Source organism: Chrysemys picta, chromosome 4 (assembly GCF_011386835.1).
Source record: "Chrysemys picta bellii isolate R12L10 chromosome 4, ASM1138683v2, whole genome shotgun sequence".
Taxonomy (NCBI): domain Eukaryota; kingdom Metazoa; phylum Chordata; order Testudines; family Emydidae; genus Chrysemys; species Chrysemys picta.
The window spans coordinates 72,992,559-73,012,859 of record NC_088794.1 but is presented as its reverse complement, the minus strand read 5'-3'; the positions used below and the strand labels follow the sequence as shown (position 1 = coordinate 73,012,859).

The 20,301-nt window shown below is 40.2% G+C and overlaps 1 protein-coding gene across 8 annotated transcripts in view; it reads right to left on the bottom strand.

Annotated features, from left to right (window-relative positions):
* Positions 1-20,301, bottom strand: part of ANO1 (anoctamin 1) — a 120,010-nt gene that overhangs the window by 63,450 nt on the left and 36,259 nt on the right. For all 8 annotated transcript variants that reach the window (XM_042849139.2, XM_042849137.2, XM_042849140.2 and 5 more), the window contains 2 exons: positions 11,428-11,606; positions 5,142-5,468 (listed from right to left, as the gene is read on the bottom strand). In XM_042849139.2, coding sequence (XP_042705073.2) covers positions 5,142-5,468; positions 11,428-11,606 — 506 coding nt within the window. The remainder of the gene's footprint in view (positions 1-5,141; positions 5,469-11,427; positions 11,607-20,301) is intronic.

Below are 20,301 nucleotides of genomic sequence, written 5' to 3'. Positions count from 1 at the left end.
TGGGAAACAACTGCTTCTAAATACCTACAATATTATCATTGAATAAATCATCTGATTTACTGTCCACAAGGTGCTCAAACCACAAACATGAAACACCATTGTCCTCCTACAAAATAATTATCCCAAGGTAGAAAAATTATCTTATTTTAAAGTGAGAAAATAAGAGTTGTTTGGAAAATGAAAGGTATTTGCTATGGACAAGAAAAATATACCCAGTCACTCACATTTGAATCAGACAAGAGTATGTCTACACTGCAATTAAAAATTCACAGCTGGCCCATGCCAACTGACTTGGGCTTTCAGGGCTCACAGGCTAAGGGACTGGTTAACTGTGATGTATATGTTTGGGCTCATGGGGGGGGCTGGGCTGTAGGACATGGCGAGGTGGGAGGGTTGTAGACATACCCAAAAGGGCCTGAGCCTGTGAGGTTTGAGCATCTTGTGCAAGGTATTAAATGGATTGATGTAAATGCAGTTGAGGATAGTCAGCAGCGTCTCACAGCATATGCTCAGAACCTCTAAGGCTCAGAATGACAGTCTTCTTGTAAGAAAGAAGCAAAAATGCGTCATCTGCAGAGCTGTTGTATACATCTGAGCTTAAATGGTAAACTTTTATATTAACACTACAGAAAGATTTATAGGAAAATATCCAATTTCTTCATACATTGGTCAGGATTCTTCCCTGCATTAGGGCTACTTTGTACTGTATGGCTGACATATAGCAGTCCTAAAGCCAGCATAGCTGACTATGTGAAGAGTTGGTGTAATGGTTCCTATAACAATCCTGCCCCCAGCCCTCCAAATGCTAGCATAGAGGGGACGGGCTTGGCTGTCCCTGCTGAATTGTGCAGAGTTGGAGTTCATTCATCTTTTCTATTATACAACTTATTTTTAACAAACACATTTGCTCTCAGTGGCATGTTCCTCACTACCCCAGTAGTGACTCAGCTGCTGAGAGAGTTCATGCTTGCAGCTTCTGAGCTGCATGTACGGAGTGCAGTATGTAACTGCAAAGTGGAACAGACAGGACATGCCAATGCATTTCACAAGAGCAGACCGGTGACATTTGATTCGAGGCACACTGCTAGGCTTCAAAATCAGCAGTTAGCATTAAGAGGAAGCCATGGAGCTCATTAACACATACAGACCACAGGAATTGCTCCCATCTATTTTCTGTCTTCCTTTGGCAGCCAAGTTTACAAGTAATATTTGGGACTTCGGATATTTTTGTACTGTGTGTCCTAAAAGCTGTGGAGAAGATTTGACTTCCTTGTTGAAGTACCTACTTGCTTCATCTCTGGCATGCACATAAATGGAGGAGCTTTCACATGAACAGCTGTGTTATCTATGTGCAAAGGCAAGTAAGTCTGCCGAGAATTTTAAAGCCAGTAGTACAGGTATCTGAAGAACAGGAATCTTCAAAAGCATAACCACTCTCTTGTAACACTGAAAGCAAGGAAGAACCTGGGGTGATTCTATGCTTTCGAAAGTATATATACACTCACAAAGATGACAGATAACAGTATTGGGCCTTTTTGTTCCCGTGTGCAGTGGAAGTGCTGGAAACTTCAAATATGCATGAGGAAAAAAATGCCTTCCTCCTCCTTCCCCCCAAAATAGAATGTTGTCTAGATGCCATCATGCCACTGAAAAGGGGAATCCTAGGAAGGTGTGCAACGAGCAAAAGAAGAGTGCCTTGTCCGATTCCTGTGCTTGTCATCCTCAACCATGTGCGGTAGAGATTTTCCAACACTTACAGCCACCCGCGATCCTTCAGGCCCTTGTCGGATACACATGTATTTAAATGTACATTATATTGTGATAGTCGTTTTCTCCCCTTACCAGTTCAAAGAATTAGAGTGAATGGTTCTTATTCATCACACCAACAGGCTATTCCATTTAAACTGAGGTATAGCTTTAAACAGCAAAAGACTTCAATCTTTCTGGCTTTATCTTTCCATTCTTGCTGCTGTACTTGCTTATGCAAGTATAAAAGCTTGTTTTCAGCCTGCAATACTCTGCACCTGCTTTCTGGAAATACATTACTCAGGGGACATAAATAGTTGCCATCCTCCGATGTGTCATAGCTTCAAAAACATTTATGAGTTAACTTCACAGAAGAGAGTTTAAGCAACTTAATATAGATCTTCCTTTTAACAAGTGCTCACTTTTACTAATATTAAAGATCTGCAGTGTGACTTCATGGCTCTCCCAATAATGCCTTTCAGACTCAAGCAAGTGGCTGCAAGCATTTTGCCTTACACTCAAGCTTTGGACATGAAAGTTGACGTAGATCCCTGTGGCTCTCATCTCTGTACATTTCTTTTCTGTTTTAATATCTTGTATTGAGAGGACAGTGTCCCTCAGGACGGGTATGCATGATGTCCTAGTTTGAACTCAAAGACCTTCAACATTATTTAAAGTAGTATTATGTATCATAGGTGGGGACACCCTGCTGTGTAAACTATTTTAATCTGCATGACTTGGCACAAAGAGATTGCCAATCTACTATGGTAGTTTGCAAATTAGATGGAAGACTCTTGTTACTTACATTTGGGAATATAGAACCTGAAATGGAAACTCATTTCACTTTTCCAGGGTTTGTCCTATCTGTACATTCATGAATGTTTAATGGACATATTGAGGATTTTTTAATGCACAGATCACAGATTTAAGACCCAGCCTTTAGATCTTGTAAATAAAACTTACAAAATGTTTACTTTCTCCCTCTGCAACCTCAGGCATATTGACTGGATCAGTTAATTAAAACATAGTTGCTTCCTTTGAAATGAATCTGACCATGGCTCTCTCTGCTAATCACACTGGCAGCAGATCACAAACACCCCCAATCATTTTACATAGTCAAACAGTCTTTTAATAGAACACATTGTTTTTGCTGTGCAGGTGAAAGGAGTTTTGTACAGCATCACTGATCTCTAATTATAGTGGAAGGATGAAATAACATCTGAAATCCGCACTTAATCTAGACCATTTACACAAGACCCCCATGAACAGATTTCATTCCTTTGGAGGCTAAACTGAAATGTGACAATTTCAGTGTAAGCTCTTTTTCAAACAGATTGGAATTACAGGTGGGCCCAATCCACAGAATTTAGATGCAGTCTGGATATTGACTAAGTTCAAGGGGTGTTTGAAGCTGGAGTTTTTTTTCAGGCTCAGTTTTAGCTGTAATATTAAAGCGTTAGTGACTTCTGTTATAATAAAGGATATGCCATAACATGAACTTTCAAGAAATAGTCCTAAAATGAGAAACTTCAGATCTAGGTCAATAGTTTAAACACACCAATAGAAAGTTGTTCAATCTAAGGGTTAGGTCAAATTCACATCTCGATTTTGAACAGTCCAAGAAGTTCAGGGATGTTCATATCTCAAGGTTTGATGTGGGTCCATCTTAAGAACTTTCAAAAAGTCTCTTAAATTACAGATTTTAAAAAAATTCTACATATTTTAACACGGAGGCTAATTATGAAGAGTACCATGTAGATCAGTTAAAGATCACTTTTAGCAATTCCATGACAATTCCCCTCCCCCCCCCCCATGTCTGTATTAATGTTTTTGCTGTTTTAAAAGACCATGATGTTCAGAAGCCTAACTCTGAGACGTATTAAATACTGTAATGATTGATACTGGTCACCTCTTCTATACCTTCTGTCCTCCTCCACTCCACTTTTGTCCTCAGTTCCTCTCCAACAGGGGGAGAAAGCTATGGCCAGGACAAACCCATAAGAGGGGTACAATTAGAGGGAAATACTGAGTTCCTGAGGGAGAGAAGGCAGGATTTGCAGGCCTTAGGTAGGAGAAAGGGCTCTCCAAAATATATGGATATCCTGAGAGCCGCTGAGAAAACTTACACACATCTGGCCATCTGCAAAGATGTCCAGGGCATTCACTGATGGCTGGCCCTTCTGTGGTACTCCCCTGGCTTCTCTCTTTCCCCAGCAGTAGGACTCCCTCAGGAACCATGCCTCTCTGCCACCTTGTTCCTTCGCCCCCCCCCCCCACTATCTCTCAGGGGCAAGAGGGGAGGGGTGTCATAGACAATAAGAGACAGGTCCTGAGAGATGGTGGGGCTTAATATTAATAGGATCAGAACTCATTTCCATGGGAATTTCTTAACTGGTTTGTCTTGGGACAATGCTAGATAAAGACTTCTCCATGCCACTGTCTGGTCACCCTCCCACCCCAACCCACAGAAACCTGTAGTGTCTGCATGGAGGGCCTTGTGTGGACTAAGTGAGAGGAGAGTGTGTGAACAACTAAGGGGATTCTATTCAGCCCCTCCACACCATGAGACGCTATATATGCTACTGTCCTGAATGTGTTCACAGTATATTTGCTTGTTTAGGCCATGAAGTTGATTAATGCTATGGACATTATATATAATATGAATAGCTGAGAGAATCTGAATATTGCTACTGAGAATATAGAGTAACATTTTCCCAATGGTTTCAAAATGTGCTATCAGTTTGTATTATATTACATTTATGAAGAAGCAAAAGTTATATCCTATTATGCGAAGACAAAAATTGAGGTAAAGTGTACTCTTCTCACAACTATTAGGGTTTATGTGTTACTGCTCTCAGCTGACATATCAGGCTCTTTGGGGCTGTTGATACCTATCTTAGTTTAGTTCAGACTTCAGGCAGTTAAGATCTAGAAGAACATTACACTTGTATACTCGTATCAGATATTTTCTAGAGAAATATGGGTATCTGCCTGGAAAATGTCAGATAAGACAGTTCGAGAAGTGCTCCAGTTTTATTCTTCACTAAATGCTCAGAGTAATTCAATTCCTTGACGATGAAAATGCAATGAGAAGCCTGCATCACATTTTTTTTCTTGAGAAATTAAAATATGAATTTAACTTTTTTAAACATTCACTTTTATATACTGGGAGATCAACTACACTATGGGCTGACCCGGTGAGTTGCTGAGATGACTGGTATGAAAGGGAGTTGAGGGTGCTATAAAAAAAATAAAGGCCAAATACTGGGAGGCCATGAGCATCTGTATCTCCCACTAGAGTCAACAGGGGTTTCAAGTTCTCAGGAACTGCTTGATATTTCTCAGTATTTGGCCCTTACTTATCTTATTAAGATAGAGTTCAAAAGTTTATTTACATCTTCATCTCTTTCCAATTCCAGACCAGCCTCCATGAGGTTGCCTTCATACTCCTCTCTGCGGAATCTCTTATCATCTTCGTGATAGTCCATGTGAAGCTCACTTTCTCCCACGTCAAGGTGCCCGCCCTTCCCAGGAAGCTGATGATCCTGTTTGATACTTCGGGCACTTGAATCATTGTGATGAATTCGTCTAGTGAGCGTCTTACTGACTGAGGATTTCTTGTAATGGTAAACCAAGATGTAGTCCACTTTCCTCTTGCCATCTCTAAAATAGAGTCCATGTTTGCAGTTGGCATCTGGATCCTGACACAGTGAGTTTAATAACTGTGAACAATGGGGGAGGGAAGAAGAATAATTAGTACACTTGCAGACAAGGACACCAAACAAACCAAACATTAAAAGAAACCACATTCACATGGTTTCTCCTTGTACAGAGCAGAGAACATCTTATCTTCAAAACACATGAGAGTTTGAGGTCTGCCTCCTGTGCCACTTAGTCAAAGATTTTGCAAGTTAACACCTGCAATTCTGTTGACCGACCAGTTGGAGTCTTATTGGTCAGAAATAAATAGATAAAATGACTGGGATTTAATCTAATTACCAGCACTCTAGTTCATAAGTGAGCTACTTGGTGGGTTTGATTTCCCCCCTTTGTAGGCTAATCTCCAGTAAGATCATCTGTCCTTCACCAAAGACATCTGTGTTTTAATTCTGATAAGCAGATTAATTTCATGTGCAAACATTTCTCACTTCTCTTATCTATGGCTGCAAGTTTGCATCATCTGAGAAAGAGATCAGCTTAGCTAGAGACTAACAGGAGCCAGCTGGCTACGTAGCTGAGCCAAAAATGCAAGTGGATAGTAGACAGGGAACAGGGCCGGCTCCAGGCACCAGCTTGCCAAGCAGGTGCTTAGGGTGGCCACTCCGGAGAGGGGCGGCAGGTCCAGCTATTCGGCGGCAATTCGGCGGACGGTCCCTCACTCCCGCTCAGAGCAAAGGACCTTCCGACGAATTGCCGCCGCAGATCGGGATCGCGGCTTTTTTTTTTTTTTTTTGCCGCTTGGGGCGGCAAAAACCCTGGAGCCAGCCCTGACAGGGAACCGGGTTCAGTCCTTGCTTAGTTTGATTTTTTTCTCATGTACAGCCCATGTCTCATTGCAATTTGATGGTAACAAAGGGATGTACTCCAGACTGGAATAATTCACTGCAAATTAAAACCTATTTACACTGGTATTATGAGATGCTAGAAACTCCATTTTTGAAACTGCAATTCCAGTAGAACCCTAAATCAATCATTTCTTTATTAATTCTAGACTCAACAGGGTAAATACAAAAAAATTAATATTAATAAAATATTAATACATAACACTATTTATACGCCTTTCTCATACATTGCGTTTCTCACACAATGCCAAATTCTGCCTTTGGATGTGCACACATAACTACAAGGGGAGAAATTGGCTAATAGATTTTACTTGTTTTCACAGTAAATACTAATGGCAGCAGTTATACTACAAAGGTTCAGGGGCCCTTGCTCATTTTATGGCTTTTAATTTAGCAGGCAGAATTTTAAGGCAAGAAATACTTTACTCTGTAATAAATTGCTGGTGCAAATGGAAGCAATTGGACATCAGTTGCAAATCAAAAAGTTCAATGTCCAACTGCAATATGTGCATCTGCAGTTTGTTTGGTACATAAAACAGTGGATGCAAGCATTTGGGGGGAAACACAATTGTGTTCACAAAGAGGCCATCTTCAAATGAAGAGAACTACATATCGTTACCATTGACCCGAGTGGCTAGTCAAAGTTTGCGGCCCTGGGATATCCCAGTTGGGAGCAGAAATTGGTAACAGATAGTTCTTTGATGCAGTTTTGTTTATTTACAAAAAATGTGCATAGTCCTGTGTCTCTAAATGCAAAAGGAATCAAATAGCAGGAAACAGTTTCTTTTGCTCATAAACATCAAAAACACTCTTTTCAGCCTGCATCCCTGCCTGAAAAACTCCTTCCAGATTCTTCCAGGGTCAGACACCCTGCTTTGGAGCTGCTCCTTTTAGGCTCTCTCTCTGTCTATTAGGCCATTTCTACATTATAGATGCTACAGTTGCATAGCTACATCACCACTGCTGTAGTGTAGCGGAGTCAGTGATGGGAAGCATTCTTCCACTGACCTAGCTGTGTCTACACCAGGGATTAGGTCAGGATATCTAAGCGCTCAGTTATGTTGACCTAACTTTAAGTGTAGACCAGGCTTCGGTCTCTCCCTGTTTCTGTCTGTTCTGCCTTCTCTCCTTCCTTCCACCCACACCGGACCTAAAACAACACTCAGCAAAAGCTCCTAGGTGGGTTCACATATGCCTTTTGTCTTAGGTGAGGGGCTTATCTTTACAGTTATGTTAATTGAAGGATGTGGTCATACCATATGGTGAGGTTTTAATTCAAAGTATTACAAGGTTTGACCTGCTCATAACATTCAGAGTGCAATTAATTACAGCCTACAATAGACTCAATATTAAGGTCTTAGGACCAGATTAAAACAAAATCCTTCAGGATGCATGAAAAATATGTAAGTTCTGCTAAAAGGTCAGTTTTTATTGGAATGGGTAGGCTGATTTAAAGAGGCTTCATCCCCTCTTCCTCTGATCCTGCACCAGAAGCACCTTCCACATATTTAGGGCTTCTTGGGTCTTGTTGAATGTGGCCCAAGTACATCTCTTTCTGCAGTATCAACCTACTGTCCTTCAAACCTGCAGGAACCTGCTGTCTTAGAACTCCTCCTGGGATAGGGCAATTCCATACTTTCTCTAATGTAAGCCAGTACCTTCAGGGGACAAACTGGGCCCAAAATTTTTGCCTATTATTAGGCCAAATTCTGAAGTCATTTACACTCCGGCAATATTCTGACTTTGGCCAGCAATTCCCAATCTGCCCGAGTTGGAAGGCAGCCGATAAATACTTTAAATAGGGAGCCAGGCTGGGATGACCACACAAAAGTCTCTCTTGGTTTAGGAGCATAGTAATAACATAGCTAATGGTAACGATATAATTTACTCATTGTTCATTTGTTGATGAGGGAAGAGCCCAGATGGGATCACTCCTTTCCTCAGCATCCACCTTCAAGAACACCATTTGGACATTCTGTTTTCAGGGGGCAATTAAAAAATGTGCAGATTTTGTGACAGAAAAATATTCTGGGATACAAAATACTTCAGTCTTCATACAGTTAAACCTCTTAAGTGCAACAGCCACTCTCAAAAGGCCTGGGAACTCTGAGGATTCCATCAAGATCACGGTCTCATTTAATTCTGAAAACTTGGGGTCAAATGATGAATTCCTCAATAAAATGCAGTCTGGTCTAAAAGGTAAAAGTTAGGGCCTGATCCTATGAGCACCTACTATTCCCACAAAGTGAATGGGACTTTCTGGGGTGCTCAGTAACTAATCAGTGGGCCAATTCTGAAACATGCCAAGTGTCTTCAATTCTTATTGAAATAAATGGGCTAGACTGTGGAAGTCACAAAGAAGCCATTTTTCAGCTCCCAGGTTCTGTAGCCAGTTCTGCATGGGATCAAGCAGATGGTTCCAGCAGATTGGAACAAGTGTGCCAGTTGTTTATGGCCTACACTCAATGGGCCACCTATTATCTGGAGATCATCAGAGAACAGTGCACTGTGGCCACACCTTTCCCTACCCCCAGAACACATAGGGGTGGCAAAGGATGGCATAGAAGATTTATTTGCTTTCTGGTCCCTTTTAGCCAGCAGAAAGGGGACAGACTGCATTAAAGAATCTGGCCCAGTGGATGATGAGGACCAGTAGCACTTCTCTCAATTGGGCTCTTCCTTTGCAAACTCCATTTGTATTTCAAATGTTTGTTTTTAAATCTTGAGAGATTGGAGTCTTTCCACAGTTAAGGTTGCCTGTCTCCCTCCCTCCCTCCCTCTCACACACACACACACACACACACACACACACACACACACACACACACACACACACTTTAGAGAATAATTATAAATTTTCACCTTAATAAAAACAGATGTTGTTCACTTTTGGGCGGGGGGTGGGGGGGTGGGGGAAGGAATGTTGTAATGGTTTTTGTCATGTTGTTTCCCCCAAGCAGCATGGTCAACTTACTTAAAATGTGTTTTATTCCAGAGTGTTTGGTGAGCTCTAGTGCATATGTTTGGATTGGACAGTACAGATGGTTTAATTTTAGAGTCATTCACTAATGATTTGCTAAGGTTTAAGCACAAAACCAGTGCTCCAAAAAAGCATGGGAACAGCACCAAGAGTCAGAAACAGAATGGGAACTGTACTGAGGATCCAAAAAAGCAGGGAAATGTGCCAATGCTCTAGGGTACAAAAAAAAATATGGCTCCTTCCTCTCTCGGTCCCAAATGGACTCACATTTGTACAGCTTTCATTCCCACATGATCTTCTACGGAGACTATAAGCACTGAAAGGATTCAACCAAGTATTTAAGCAGCTCATGTGCTCATTTCATTTTCTAAGCCCAACACAGAATCTAATTGATCTTAGAACTTGTTAAAATCACTGGGACAGGGAAACACAGAGACAAACACCTCCCACCCCACAGCTCAAACACAAATCTAGGTTAATATATCAGAGACATTGAGATTCTCAGCTCTGTATCCCCTCTCTTTCCCTTCCTTCCCCCCTCCCCCCGCCCCACCCCATCCCATCCCTGAGTCCTACTTAAACTGTGGTAAAACCTGATCGGTTAAGGACTTTAAGAAGTCCATAGTCTTGGCCTCAATACAATGTCTACAGTATGAGGATATCATGAAGTCTACATCTGAACTGGCAAGGTGGAAAGATTTTAAGAAGCTTGCAAGTACAGCTTGGAAGAAATATTGGTGCCATTCTATTAACCAAGCGGCTACACTCCTGTAATCTATAATATAATATCATTTATGTACTTGGGGGAGAATACACAGTTCCACATGGCAAGTAAATCAGGAATTTCTTGCTATAATGCTATTAAAATGCTAAGGAAATTCCCAAACCAATAACTACATTAACCTGGAGTTAAGGTTGAGAAGATATTGGTAGGCCATATCCTCATTTGATATAAATCAGTGTAGCTAAATTGAAATAAGCAGAGCTATGTAGATTTACACCAAATGAGGATCAAACTGCTCAATCTAAAGGTAAAAACCACTAAAAGGACATTTTAGTTTTAAATCCCCACACTTAGGAGGCTGTTCATGCACTATTCTTCACTCCCAAGTCAATTCCAATTAAGTATTCTTTCTCCATTGTGGAAGATAATATTCTATTTCTACTACATTTGCCTTGATCATTTAACATTGTTGTTTCAGCCCTTCTTAACCTCAATTCCCTCATCTATTATTAGTAATCTTATTATTAATTTGTATAACCATAGTGCCTAAGAACCCTAATCATGGACCAGGACTCCATTGTACTACATTCCGTACAAAACAGGGAGAAAAAAAAAAAAAAAAAAAAAAAAAAAAAAAAAAAAAGACAGATCCTGCCATAAAGAGTTTACAATCTAAGTATAAGACAAGAGATAACAGATGGATACAGACGGACAAGGGAGTTCAAGGAAACAATGAGACAACATTGATCAGGGGATAGCAGTGGTATCAACACACCTATACACATTCTGACCTTTTACATTTATTTGACATTACTGATTCCTAACCACCTGGGCATCTACATTACAACATTTAGAAATTACTCCAGGGGTATTTAAGGTACAAACATTCTAATTAAAAAATTTAATGACGGCATAACAAATAACAGTGAAAATCCATTCAGACAACAGGAATCTATACTGCAGGTTATTGGTGTAACATTATCAATGCAAGCAGATGTGTAGCTTTTGGGTGCATATTTTTAGACATTTAAGGGTTCTCTTCAATACAGCCACACAGATTCAAAAAGCTGCCATTGCCTCGTTTGCTGGTTTGTTTAATCTGGGAATAAGCAGCCCTTCATATGATTTAGCTCAAATTAGGATCCCTCAATCTCTTCCACTCCCTTCCTCCTATATAGGAGTCAGCAAAAACCCTTTAAAGTTGCCTGTATTGTGGTTGCTGGTAACTGTTCACATCTGACAAGGAATAGTGCAGAACTCACACTATCCAAATCCCCAAACATATATTTTTAACATTTATATATTTTTTGCAGCGGAGTGATGGTGCTGAGAATAAAAGCACTCTGATTCCAGTGCTATGAGTCAGGGTACAAAACCCCAGAAGATAAGTACCATCTAATAACTGCTCTACTCACTGTACTTTCACGCTGGATGTATCCGATGTCTTCAATAGCTCGGATGTTGATAATATGAATCCCCTTCTCCTCAGCAGGTAGAGAGGAATATTTCTCATTCACTCTCATTGCAGTCTTATTCAGAGCCTCACCAAGATCTTCTGGCAGAAATTCCACCCCATGAAATGTACTGTCGGTGTCTAAAAGAAAAAGGAACAGGTTGGTCTAAACACTTTCATCCCAGTCTTAGTCCCTCCCAATGTACCCCATCTGAAAACATAACCAGTTCTTGCCTTTCTCTGCCCCGCCTTCCTTCTCTGTTCCCACCCTTTGTTGTTCCTCCCCTCTCAGCCTTACCTCCTGCTACCCTGACTGTGCCCTCAGCTCTTTCCAGCTCCCTTCTGGATAATTACTTAAATTGCTTTCTACAGTGCTTATTAAAACTCAAGATGTGTTTTCTAATGGTCTCTTCTCAGCCCCATAGGGACTTGAATACATTTTAGTTAAAAATAAAATTATTCTGCACATTAGCAGCAGAGTGGATGTTGCATGCCATTTTCCCATTGTACAGTAGAATTTTTCCCCCTATGTTGGTTACAAGGGACTCCACATTTTTTACCTAAAAGGCAAGGCCACTATTTTGGGGGAGCAGTTTTGTACAGGAGCTCTGCTTGCAGTGCACATCCTAGCCCCAGGCAGAGCTCTTAACTGCAGCACAGCCTGAGTGTGAAATGTGAGTTCTGCAGAGGAGAGGTGCTGCTCCCAGCTTGTGCCCCTGGGGCAGGGAGTCCATATTTTGTTTGGACAAAAAGAGGCAGGGTGATTAAGATAAGAAAGAGCTGGTAATTAAATTAAGCATCTGGAAGTTGTTAGATGAGCCTATAAAACAGGAACCCCTTTGCAAGGGGCTTGGGGGGGGGCAGTGTTGAAGACAGAACACAGGGGACTCAGAAGAAATACAGCCCAAGTTACATTCAGAAAAAAGAGGGAGCTGTCACGGGGATAGGTGAAAAGAAGGGGCCAAAACCAAGGGAAGGGATAGCAGTGGTATAGATAAAGTTCCCACTCTACCTGTGGTACTTATGTGGCCACATCACCATAGTATCTGAGCGCCTCACAATGTCTAACCTATTTATTTTCACAGCCCCTCTGTGAGGTAGAGCAGTGTTGTTATCCCCATTGTACAGATGAGGCACTGGGCACAGAGAAACTAGAGGCCAGATTTTCAAAGGTATTTAGGTATCTAGTGAGACTTTCAAAAGTGTCTAGAAGGTTAGGTGCTTTGTAAACCCCACTAGATGCCTAACTGCATCTTTGGGTGCCTAAAAACCTTGAAATTCTGTCACTAGGGCACTGGCCTGAGGTCATAAAGGAAGTCCATGGTGGGAGTAGAATCCAGGTATCTCAGGGCTAGCTCCCCATCCACTGAACCAGCCCCTTTCTCTGCTGGGGGAAGAAAAAAAAAAAGACTGACAGATGGGAGCAAAACCAAGAAGGGCTGCTCTCTGAGACTCCACCAAACAGTCCCAAGGCGGTTGGGAAGGATGTCATGGCGGACACCATGAAAAGCAGCATAGAGGTCAGGAAGGATGAAGAAAGAGAGAGTACGAGAGTCAGATGAGAGGAGATCACTAATCCCCCAAGGAGTTGCAGGTCCTGCCATACACTGGGTTGCAGAGTAATGGCTGCTGTGAAATTTTACATTTTAACTCAACACCGTTTTGTTTTGAATTTTTTTTTTTTGAGTTTGAGTAAAGGCAGGAGTGAGAAAGTGTTGTAGAAGTATCAGATGTTTTTATGTCTCAATTTCTTAGGGTTTCAGCTGTATTCAGGCCAATTCCAGAGCAAAGAACAGAAATTGCATCCATAGAGTCCATAAAGTCAATGATTATTGTCATGATTTGTATTATTCACTGGGCACCATCTATGTGCTCAGCACTGTTCAGAATATGTCAGAAAACATAGTCTCTGAACCAATGTGTATAAAATGTGTAGCCCTGGATAAGATGGCTCAGATATTTAAGTGTATAGATATTGAGCATATCTTAATATCTATGAGTGGAGGCACTGATGACAGTAGGAGTTTTACCTGTTTAAGGACTGGAAGATTTGACCCTTCAACTATTTTCAAGAGGAAGAGCTGCCCAGAGCTCCTGTGCCTGTTTGTTTTCCTTTCCTGCCTGCAGTGGTCCTGATATACTTCAGAAGTCTCAATTTGTTTCTCAATTTTAAAGTGTTTGGTTTTAAATATGCTCCTGTGAGAACTGCACATCAGTCACTATAGTGTTGTGTTTAAGAGCCTTCTGGAAAGTAACTAGCCTTTAAACAGAAATGTAAACAGTGTTGCCAATTCTCACGATTTTGTCATGAGTCTCATGATAATTATTGTTTTCCTTAAAGCCCAGCTCCTGGAGTCAAATGGATATGTGATAATTTCAGCCTTCATTCTTAAAGAAAAAGTAAGTTTCTAGCCCTTGTGGCAGTGGAGAAAGCTTCAAAAAATGTGACCCCTGTGCAGCCTAAAGGTTCAAAAAGCAGAAGGCAAAAAAAAAGAACACCAAATCTATTATTTTTACATAATCTCATGATTATTGGTGAGCCTGCCTCATGATTTTTGAACATTTGGGGTTGGCAATACTGTGAATTATAGAGGTGAATCAGGGCCCAGCATTTCACTGCAAATAAAATTCTGCAACATTTTACAAATTTCATTTTTCTCTTCTCTGAATTTATTCAACCCATACTTCAACCATGAGGTACATTTTCAGAAGGGGGCAAGTCAGGTAGTTAATGACACAAGTTCTTGCACCAGAAATTCATTCTGTGGGTGCAAATTGGGGCTGCAAAAAGGGAGTCTGGTACTTAACTAGACTGATAAAATTCCCTTGTATATCTTTAATACAAGTTATACAGGCAAAGAAGTTCTTTGGGTTTTTTGAGTTCATGAATTCTTAGCTTAATCTGAAATTGCCAACCTTCAACCAAATTCAAATTTACTATTCCAGATTTGGCTCAGCTGTAAGAAATTATTTGCCACAATAATATTCTGTAGAGGTGAATTCCATTGTGAAATTAAAGGTTGGCTAAAAAACCTCTATATAGCCTTTTAACCAGTTTGAACATATACTTATTGTCACAGCTGGCACTACAGAAACACATACTGTGATAAGGGCCATCACAGAACATTATAGCCTGTGATAAATATCAACATGGAAATATATACTGCAATAGATTTTACAAAACCTCAAAACCCAATGTGATCTACTCCCATTGAACCTGCATAAAACCCAAAGTATGTATCAGTCAAAACACCTTTTGTGTTGTGATAAAAGCTACTGTGTTAAAATATCAATATTTACCTGTAGTTCTACTTCTAGGAACTCAATAGAAGCTTTAGGCCTGATTCAAAGCTTCCTGGACTCAATGGAAAAATTCCCATTGACTTCAATGGGCTGTGGAAACGCTTAGCAATTTTGAGGTATATAAGATGTGAGTGACAAGCACCTCACAGAGAACTGAGGAACTGGAGAGTGAAAGTAAACAAAGGCTTGAGGCTGCAATCCTCACTCATGCAAATTAACACTGCAGTCAGTAGGTGCTTTCCTAAATAGGATAGCTGGATTATGTAAAAGTTTGATCTTCTAATACCACATAGAATTTACAACACAATCCAACATATGAACTAGCTAATATGTTTTATTGAACAAAACTTGCATTTAAACTTGAACTCTTCTGCACATATTGTATTGTAAATATATTTTATATATATATTAAAGTATTGGTGTGTGTGTGTGTGTGTGTGCACGCGCACAAATTTTTTATTTTTTTAATTAAATTTAATATTTGACTTTTTTTGTTACACACCCCCCCCCCCAGTGGAGTAAAGGTTAACAAAAAAACCAACACCTCCCCTAAGACACGGTAACTTAAAAGTAACACAAAAAGTCAAATATTAAATTTAATAAAAAAATTAATCATTTTAAAAGTTACCCTTGCTCTAATCCTCCCCGCCCTCCAAGATGCTAGTAAAAATGAGATAAGGTTGTTTGGAGTACCTTAACTGGGTGTTTTTATACTATCAAATTCTGAACTGAATTTGCAGTTCCTGCCTTTCTAATGTTTGGTTGTTAAAATGACAATGTTCTTGTGTGTATTTTTTCCCTATAAGGTTATTGATACTTCCAAAAGTGTAACTCTAGCTTAAAGTCGTTAGAGCTTATAGTCATTAGAGATTTCTTTAGTGTTTTGATAAAGTTATCAAGAAAAAAATTCTGGTACCTCAATGTATCTACATATATTTTTGACTAATTACAGGATATAAATTACATTATATCCTAGATTTATGGTGTTTTACATGCTAGAATGGCACTAGAATTTCTTCAAATTGACACCTGTAGACTTTTAAAAACTTTTCTTTCTGACTGCTTTGCTATGGACTTTAAGAAGTCTGCATACTTCATTAAGTCTATGGAGACAAAAAGTGTCCCTAACATCCAGTATGTTTTACTAAGGACTTTGAGGTATCCTTGCAAGGCTTAGAATCTCATTTGTAATTATTACATTAGTTCAGATTCATTGGGTGATATGATTATCCTGGTGTTTTGAGGATTGGGGCAGAGGAGAGTTCTTGTTCCAGGCTCAATTAATCTAGTGGCTTCAAAACTCACTTAGGTTAGGCAGGGCTAGAAGGTGGATATTGTAATACCTTCCAGATTCCTTGCAGGCTAGATGAGTTCCACAGAAGGACATGTAGGAGTTAGCTGTTCCATTGTAGTGCAGGCATTGACCCAGGATGTGAGCGGAGATGTGTACATCACCTTGGCATATTTCTTGTGCTTGTCAGAGATTTGGGGCAGCTATCCCTCTTCTTTGGAACTATGGGATCCAGATACTAGGATTCTTTGGAATTCCCATTCAGTTCCCATACTTCTTTGAAAGCTCTCATGCCACTTTAAAACTATGTATATTTCCCACACTTCTTCAGAACCTTGGCACAACTGTTGTGCTTCTTGGAAACCTGGATGCTCAGCACCCACACTCCTTTAGAATGGTGTGCATTTCTGACACCTTCAGAATACTGGTGCACAGCTCCATGCTACTTTAGAACTGTGGTGCTTTTCCTACACCTCTTCAGTTTTGTGGCACAACTATAACTTTTCTTTGGAGCTTAAGCAATTCATGAGAACCTGGATGCCCAGCTTGCACACTGCTTTAGAACGGAGGTGCCACTCTTCTTTAGCATCTGGGCATAGATCCCAAACCTTAGCAAATCATTAATGAACAAGTTCAAACAAAAGGATTTTCTTTGAGGAATGTAGAGGTGTGGCCAGGGTTTCACTGGAAAGCTCAATGCAACTTTATATTATGGAACATTAACTATTTTAAACATTCATATGTACACACAAATATAGGAAAAAATATATATTTACACACCCGCTCCCTACATATATGAAGGTGATATCCCTGTGCTAAGTCGCAGAATCCTAAGGGCTGAGTTATTCATTCTCTAGCTATGTAGTGTTCAAATGGTTCTATAGCATATATTGAACATTACTCTGAATTTTCTTGTGCCTGATAAAATCCCAGTGACTTCATTGGGACTTTTGAGGTCACCAGGAACATGGGAGCGGATCATTACCTCTTTCCTAAGCTAAAGAATCTGTATATACCTTCAGCACAGTAAAATGTGTGTTTGTGAACTGAGGGGTGTTTGTCTAGGAGTTATCCAAGAATTCTAAAACAGATTAAAATACAGTGATGCAGCAAAACATAAGCATGGATAAAGGCTTAAATAAAGAGAAAATCGGAAGTGGTTAATTGAGCCCTGGTTGTTGTGAGGTTGCATTTTTGAACATAAAATCATTGAGTCTACAATGGGATACATGCAAGATCAGACTGGAACTGTCCAGATGACTCAGTGCTATTGTGTGAACTCAAACAAACAATCACCCATCTGCCAGTATATATTTACATCTGTGTTTGCACACCAGTAGCCTGGCAATATATGAAAGAACAAAATGTAACCGTAGTAGGTAAGGAACCAAACATTTTGTTTTATTATGACTACGAGAAAAATACGTGAAATGCGAGTACTTTATTGATATAATCTTAGTTAGAACAAGTTTGCAGTCATTTTCTACATCAGAATGTCATAATATAATTTAATATTGGATAGGTCAATCCAAGCCATTTAGCTAAAATCCCAACCTGCATGTAATTAGTGAATTCAAATTTGCTATTTGGCATAAAAGGTAAAAGCACTCTGGTGCAAACCATCAAGTTTATTTTTGGGATACTGTTCAGAACAATAAGCATAACTGAATTTTAGTTTGAATGGCTTATGGCCATACGTTATACCTCAGACCTTCCCTTTGTATTTTAGCAGCATTTAAACAATTGTTGAAGCCACTTTACATAAACGAAAGTCTCGATTTGGAAAACTATATGGATTTCAATTCCTATTTTATTATAAACATATTAAAAACACAATTCATGTTTTCTCTGATTTGGAAAACATTTCCAGTGGTATTTATAGAAATATTAGTATACATAGCAAAAATAGCATGTTAACACATTCTCACTCTGCAGAGTCAAGGGCATAACCTAGTATTTTTTCTTAGGATGATGCCTTTTATGGAAATTACCAACTTTACTGTCTCTTTACCCTAAGGTCATTCTTGATGTCCTGGGAGTATGACTATCACAACCCTTTCTGTTAGCCAATCCGAACACATTACATGAGATGCATGTAAGTGCTGATACAACTACTGCTCTCTCAATGGCCAACAGAGAGGGCCAATAAGCTATTTCTTCTCTATCCTGGCCCTTGCATCTCATTAAACCTACAGGTATGTAGTATATAATAAAATACTGTACTCTGTCTCACCAGCCTTGACCATATATGAATTATGATGGTGTTGTATGCACCTGGCTAAACAACATTTAAACAATAGTTTCAATGAACTGGGCATGCCCATGTTCAGTCAACATTAGGCATAAATGTCTTCTATTTTCTTGTCCTGTGGTATTGCCAGGCAATTCCATTATTCATTAATGTCCACGTCTTTATATCCCTGAAAATTCGTGAAGATAGGTAGATTCTTGATTTGTATTTATGTGTCTTTAGGGAGAAATCACATTCAAGATTTTTGATCCACAGAGTAACTGGTCATAATAATTGCGGTTTCTCAGCAGCAGTTTTTTTTTTTTTGTGGTGAGCAGTATAGATTGGGAGAGTAGGACAGTGATGATGAAATACTAATACGGACCCTTGTTGCATCTCTCATGGACCATCTCTCTCTCCCCCCACATTTAGGCATTAAGGAGATGAAAGTAACCCAAATATAGGCCAAATATGGCCAATGGGCACAAAATGCAAGGTTGGGGAAGGATGATGGGATTGAGCCAGAGCTGCAGCATTCTCCCCTTCTCCAATAAAGATTTATGCCCCTCCATCTGATTACTGTGTGGTTGTAATCCCATGAATATTTGGGAGGATCAGTCATTTGGAAGGGGAAGGAAAGCCAGCTGAAAAGGAGCTCAGAGGTGTACAATATAATTCCCTAGCAGCAACATGGAAATCTTACCCGAAAATCCCCTAGGGCTTAGTGCTGGTGATTTGAATGTTAACTTTCACTCTGCAGCTCAGATGGAGGGACAGGTGCATCCAATGAATGTCTTCAACATTTTGAGGCGAGCTATGCTTAGGGAGGAGGGACTAAGATAAAGAGACGGAGGTACGCTCTCCATGGAGTCCCTGCACTCTAGGGAGTTTTCCTCTAGATCCTGAGACATCCTTTCCCAAAAGAAATGATGTGGCAGGATTTCCACTGGTTTTCAGCTGAAAAGTTTCAGAAGATGTCAAAAGCAATGTGGCCTTTTTGTGGAGGATCCGGTTGCTTTGTTTCTTATGAAGTAGGTTTTGTGTGTTTGTTTTTCCAGGAAAGAACGTTGAAATGTTACAAACAATATAAGCAAATCTCTGCTGAAAATTCAAATCAAACTGAACTCAAAGCTTCTTAGATTAGGAAAAGTTTAAATAATTTATTTTGCTTGAGTTCTAAAAATCTTTGCACTTATCTGAACACCTTAAGTTTAGAAATTGCCAGTACTTCCTGGCTTAGATGTAGTCTTTAGGCACAGCCCCAACACAGTTTTTAGGTTGGGGCATAAATTGCATCACTCCAGGAGTAGCCCTGGGACACTACAACCCAGGCTTTTGAGTCATGATTCCACTTCTGTTGGCGTGTTCTGGAGGTGAAGGGAGTGAGTGGTAATTTGCGGATGGTCTATTACAGCAGCAAGTTATGACCACACCCCTTTCCCCCCCGGCACCAATATAGCCAAAGGGGCACTGGCCAGAGAGTGAGGACTGTAACCAATTCCCAGCTATCTGCTCAGAGGTGAGCTTTGGACTCAGCGTCCAGGCAGGCTGCCCCAGGGTACAAGGAAAAGGTAGTCCAAGTTGCAACGTAGCCCCCTGAATAATTCCAGTTAGAAATATAGTGTTACAACAGCTTTTTCTTATTTTCTTCCAGTAATTCTGCTTCTGAATCTGAAAAAAGCTTTCAGTTGCTATGATCCTATGAATCTTTTCAGGTCCACCAACCAGTTATTCCTCAGGGCACTACCTACTGTTGGAGGCTGCATTTTTGGGGTGGAATGTTGTGTTACATATACAGGGTCAACTCAATCTTGTGATGTCCCCTTCCATTCTTAGAAAAAGGGGGGTGGAATTCCCTGGTTACTTTCCCAATATGAATGCAACAAGTCAGCCAAACTCTGCCTAGAGGTAGATGTGTGAGTGCATGTTTTTGGGAAGAAGGCCATGCATGTAATAACCAGCTTTGTCAGACAGACAATCCTCAGGGAAAAAGAGGTACTCATGAATCTTAA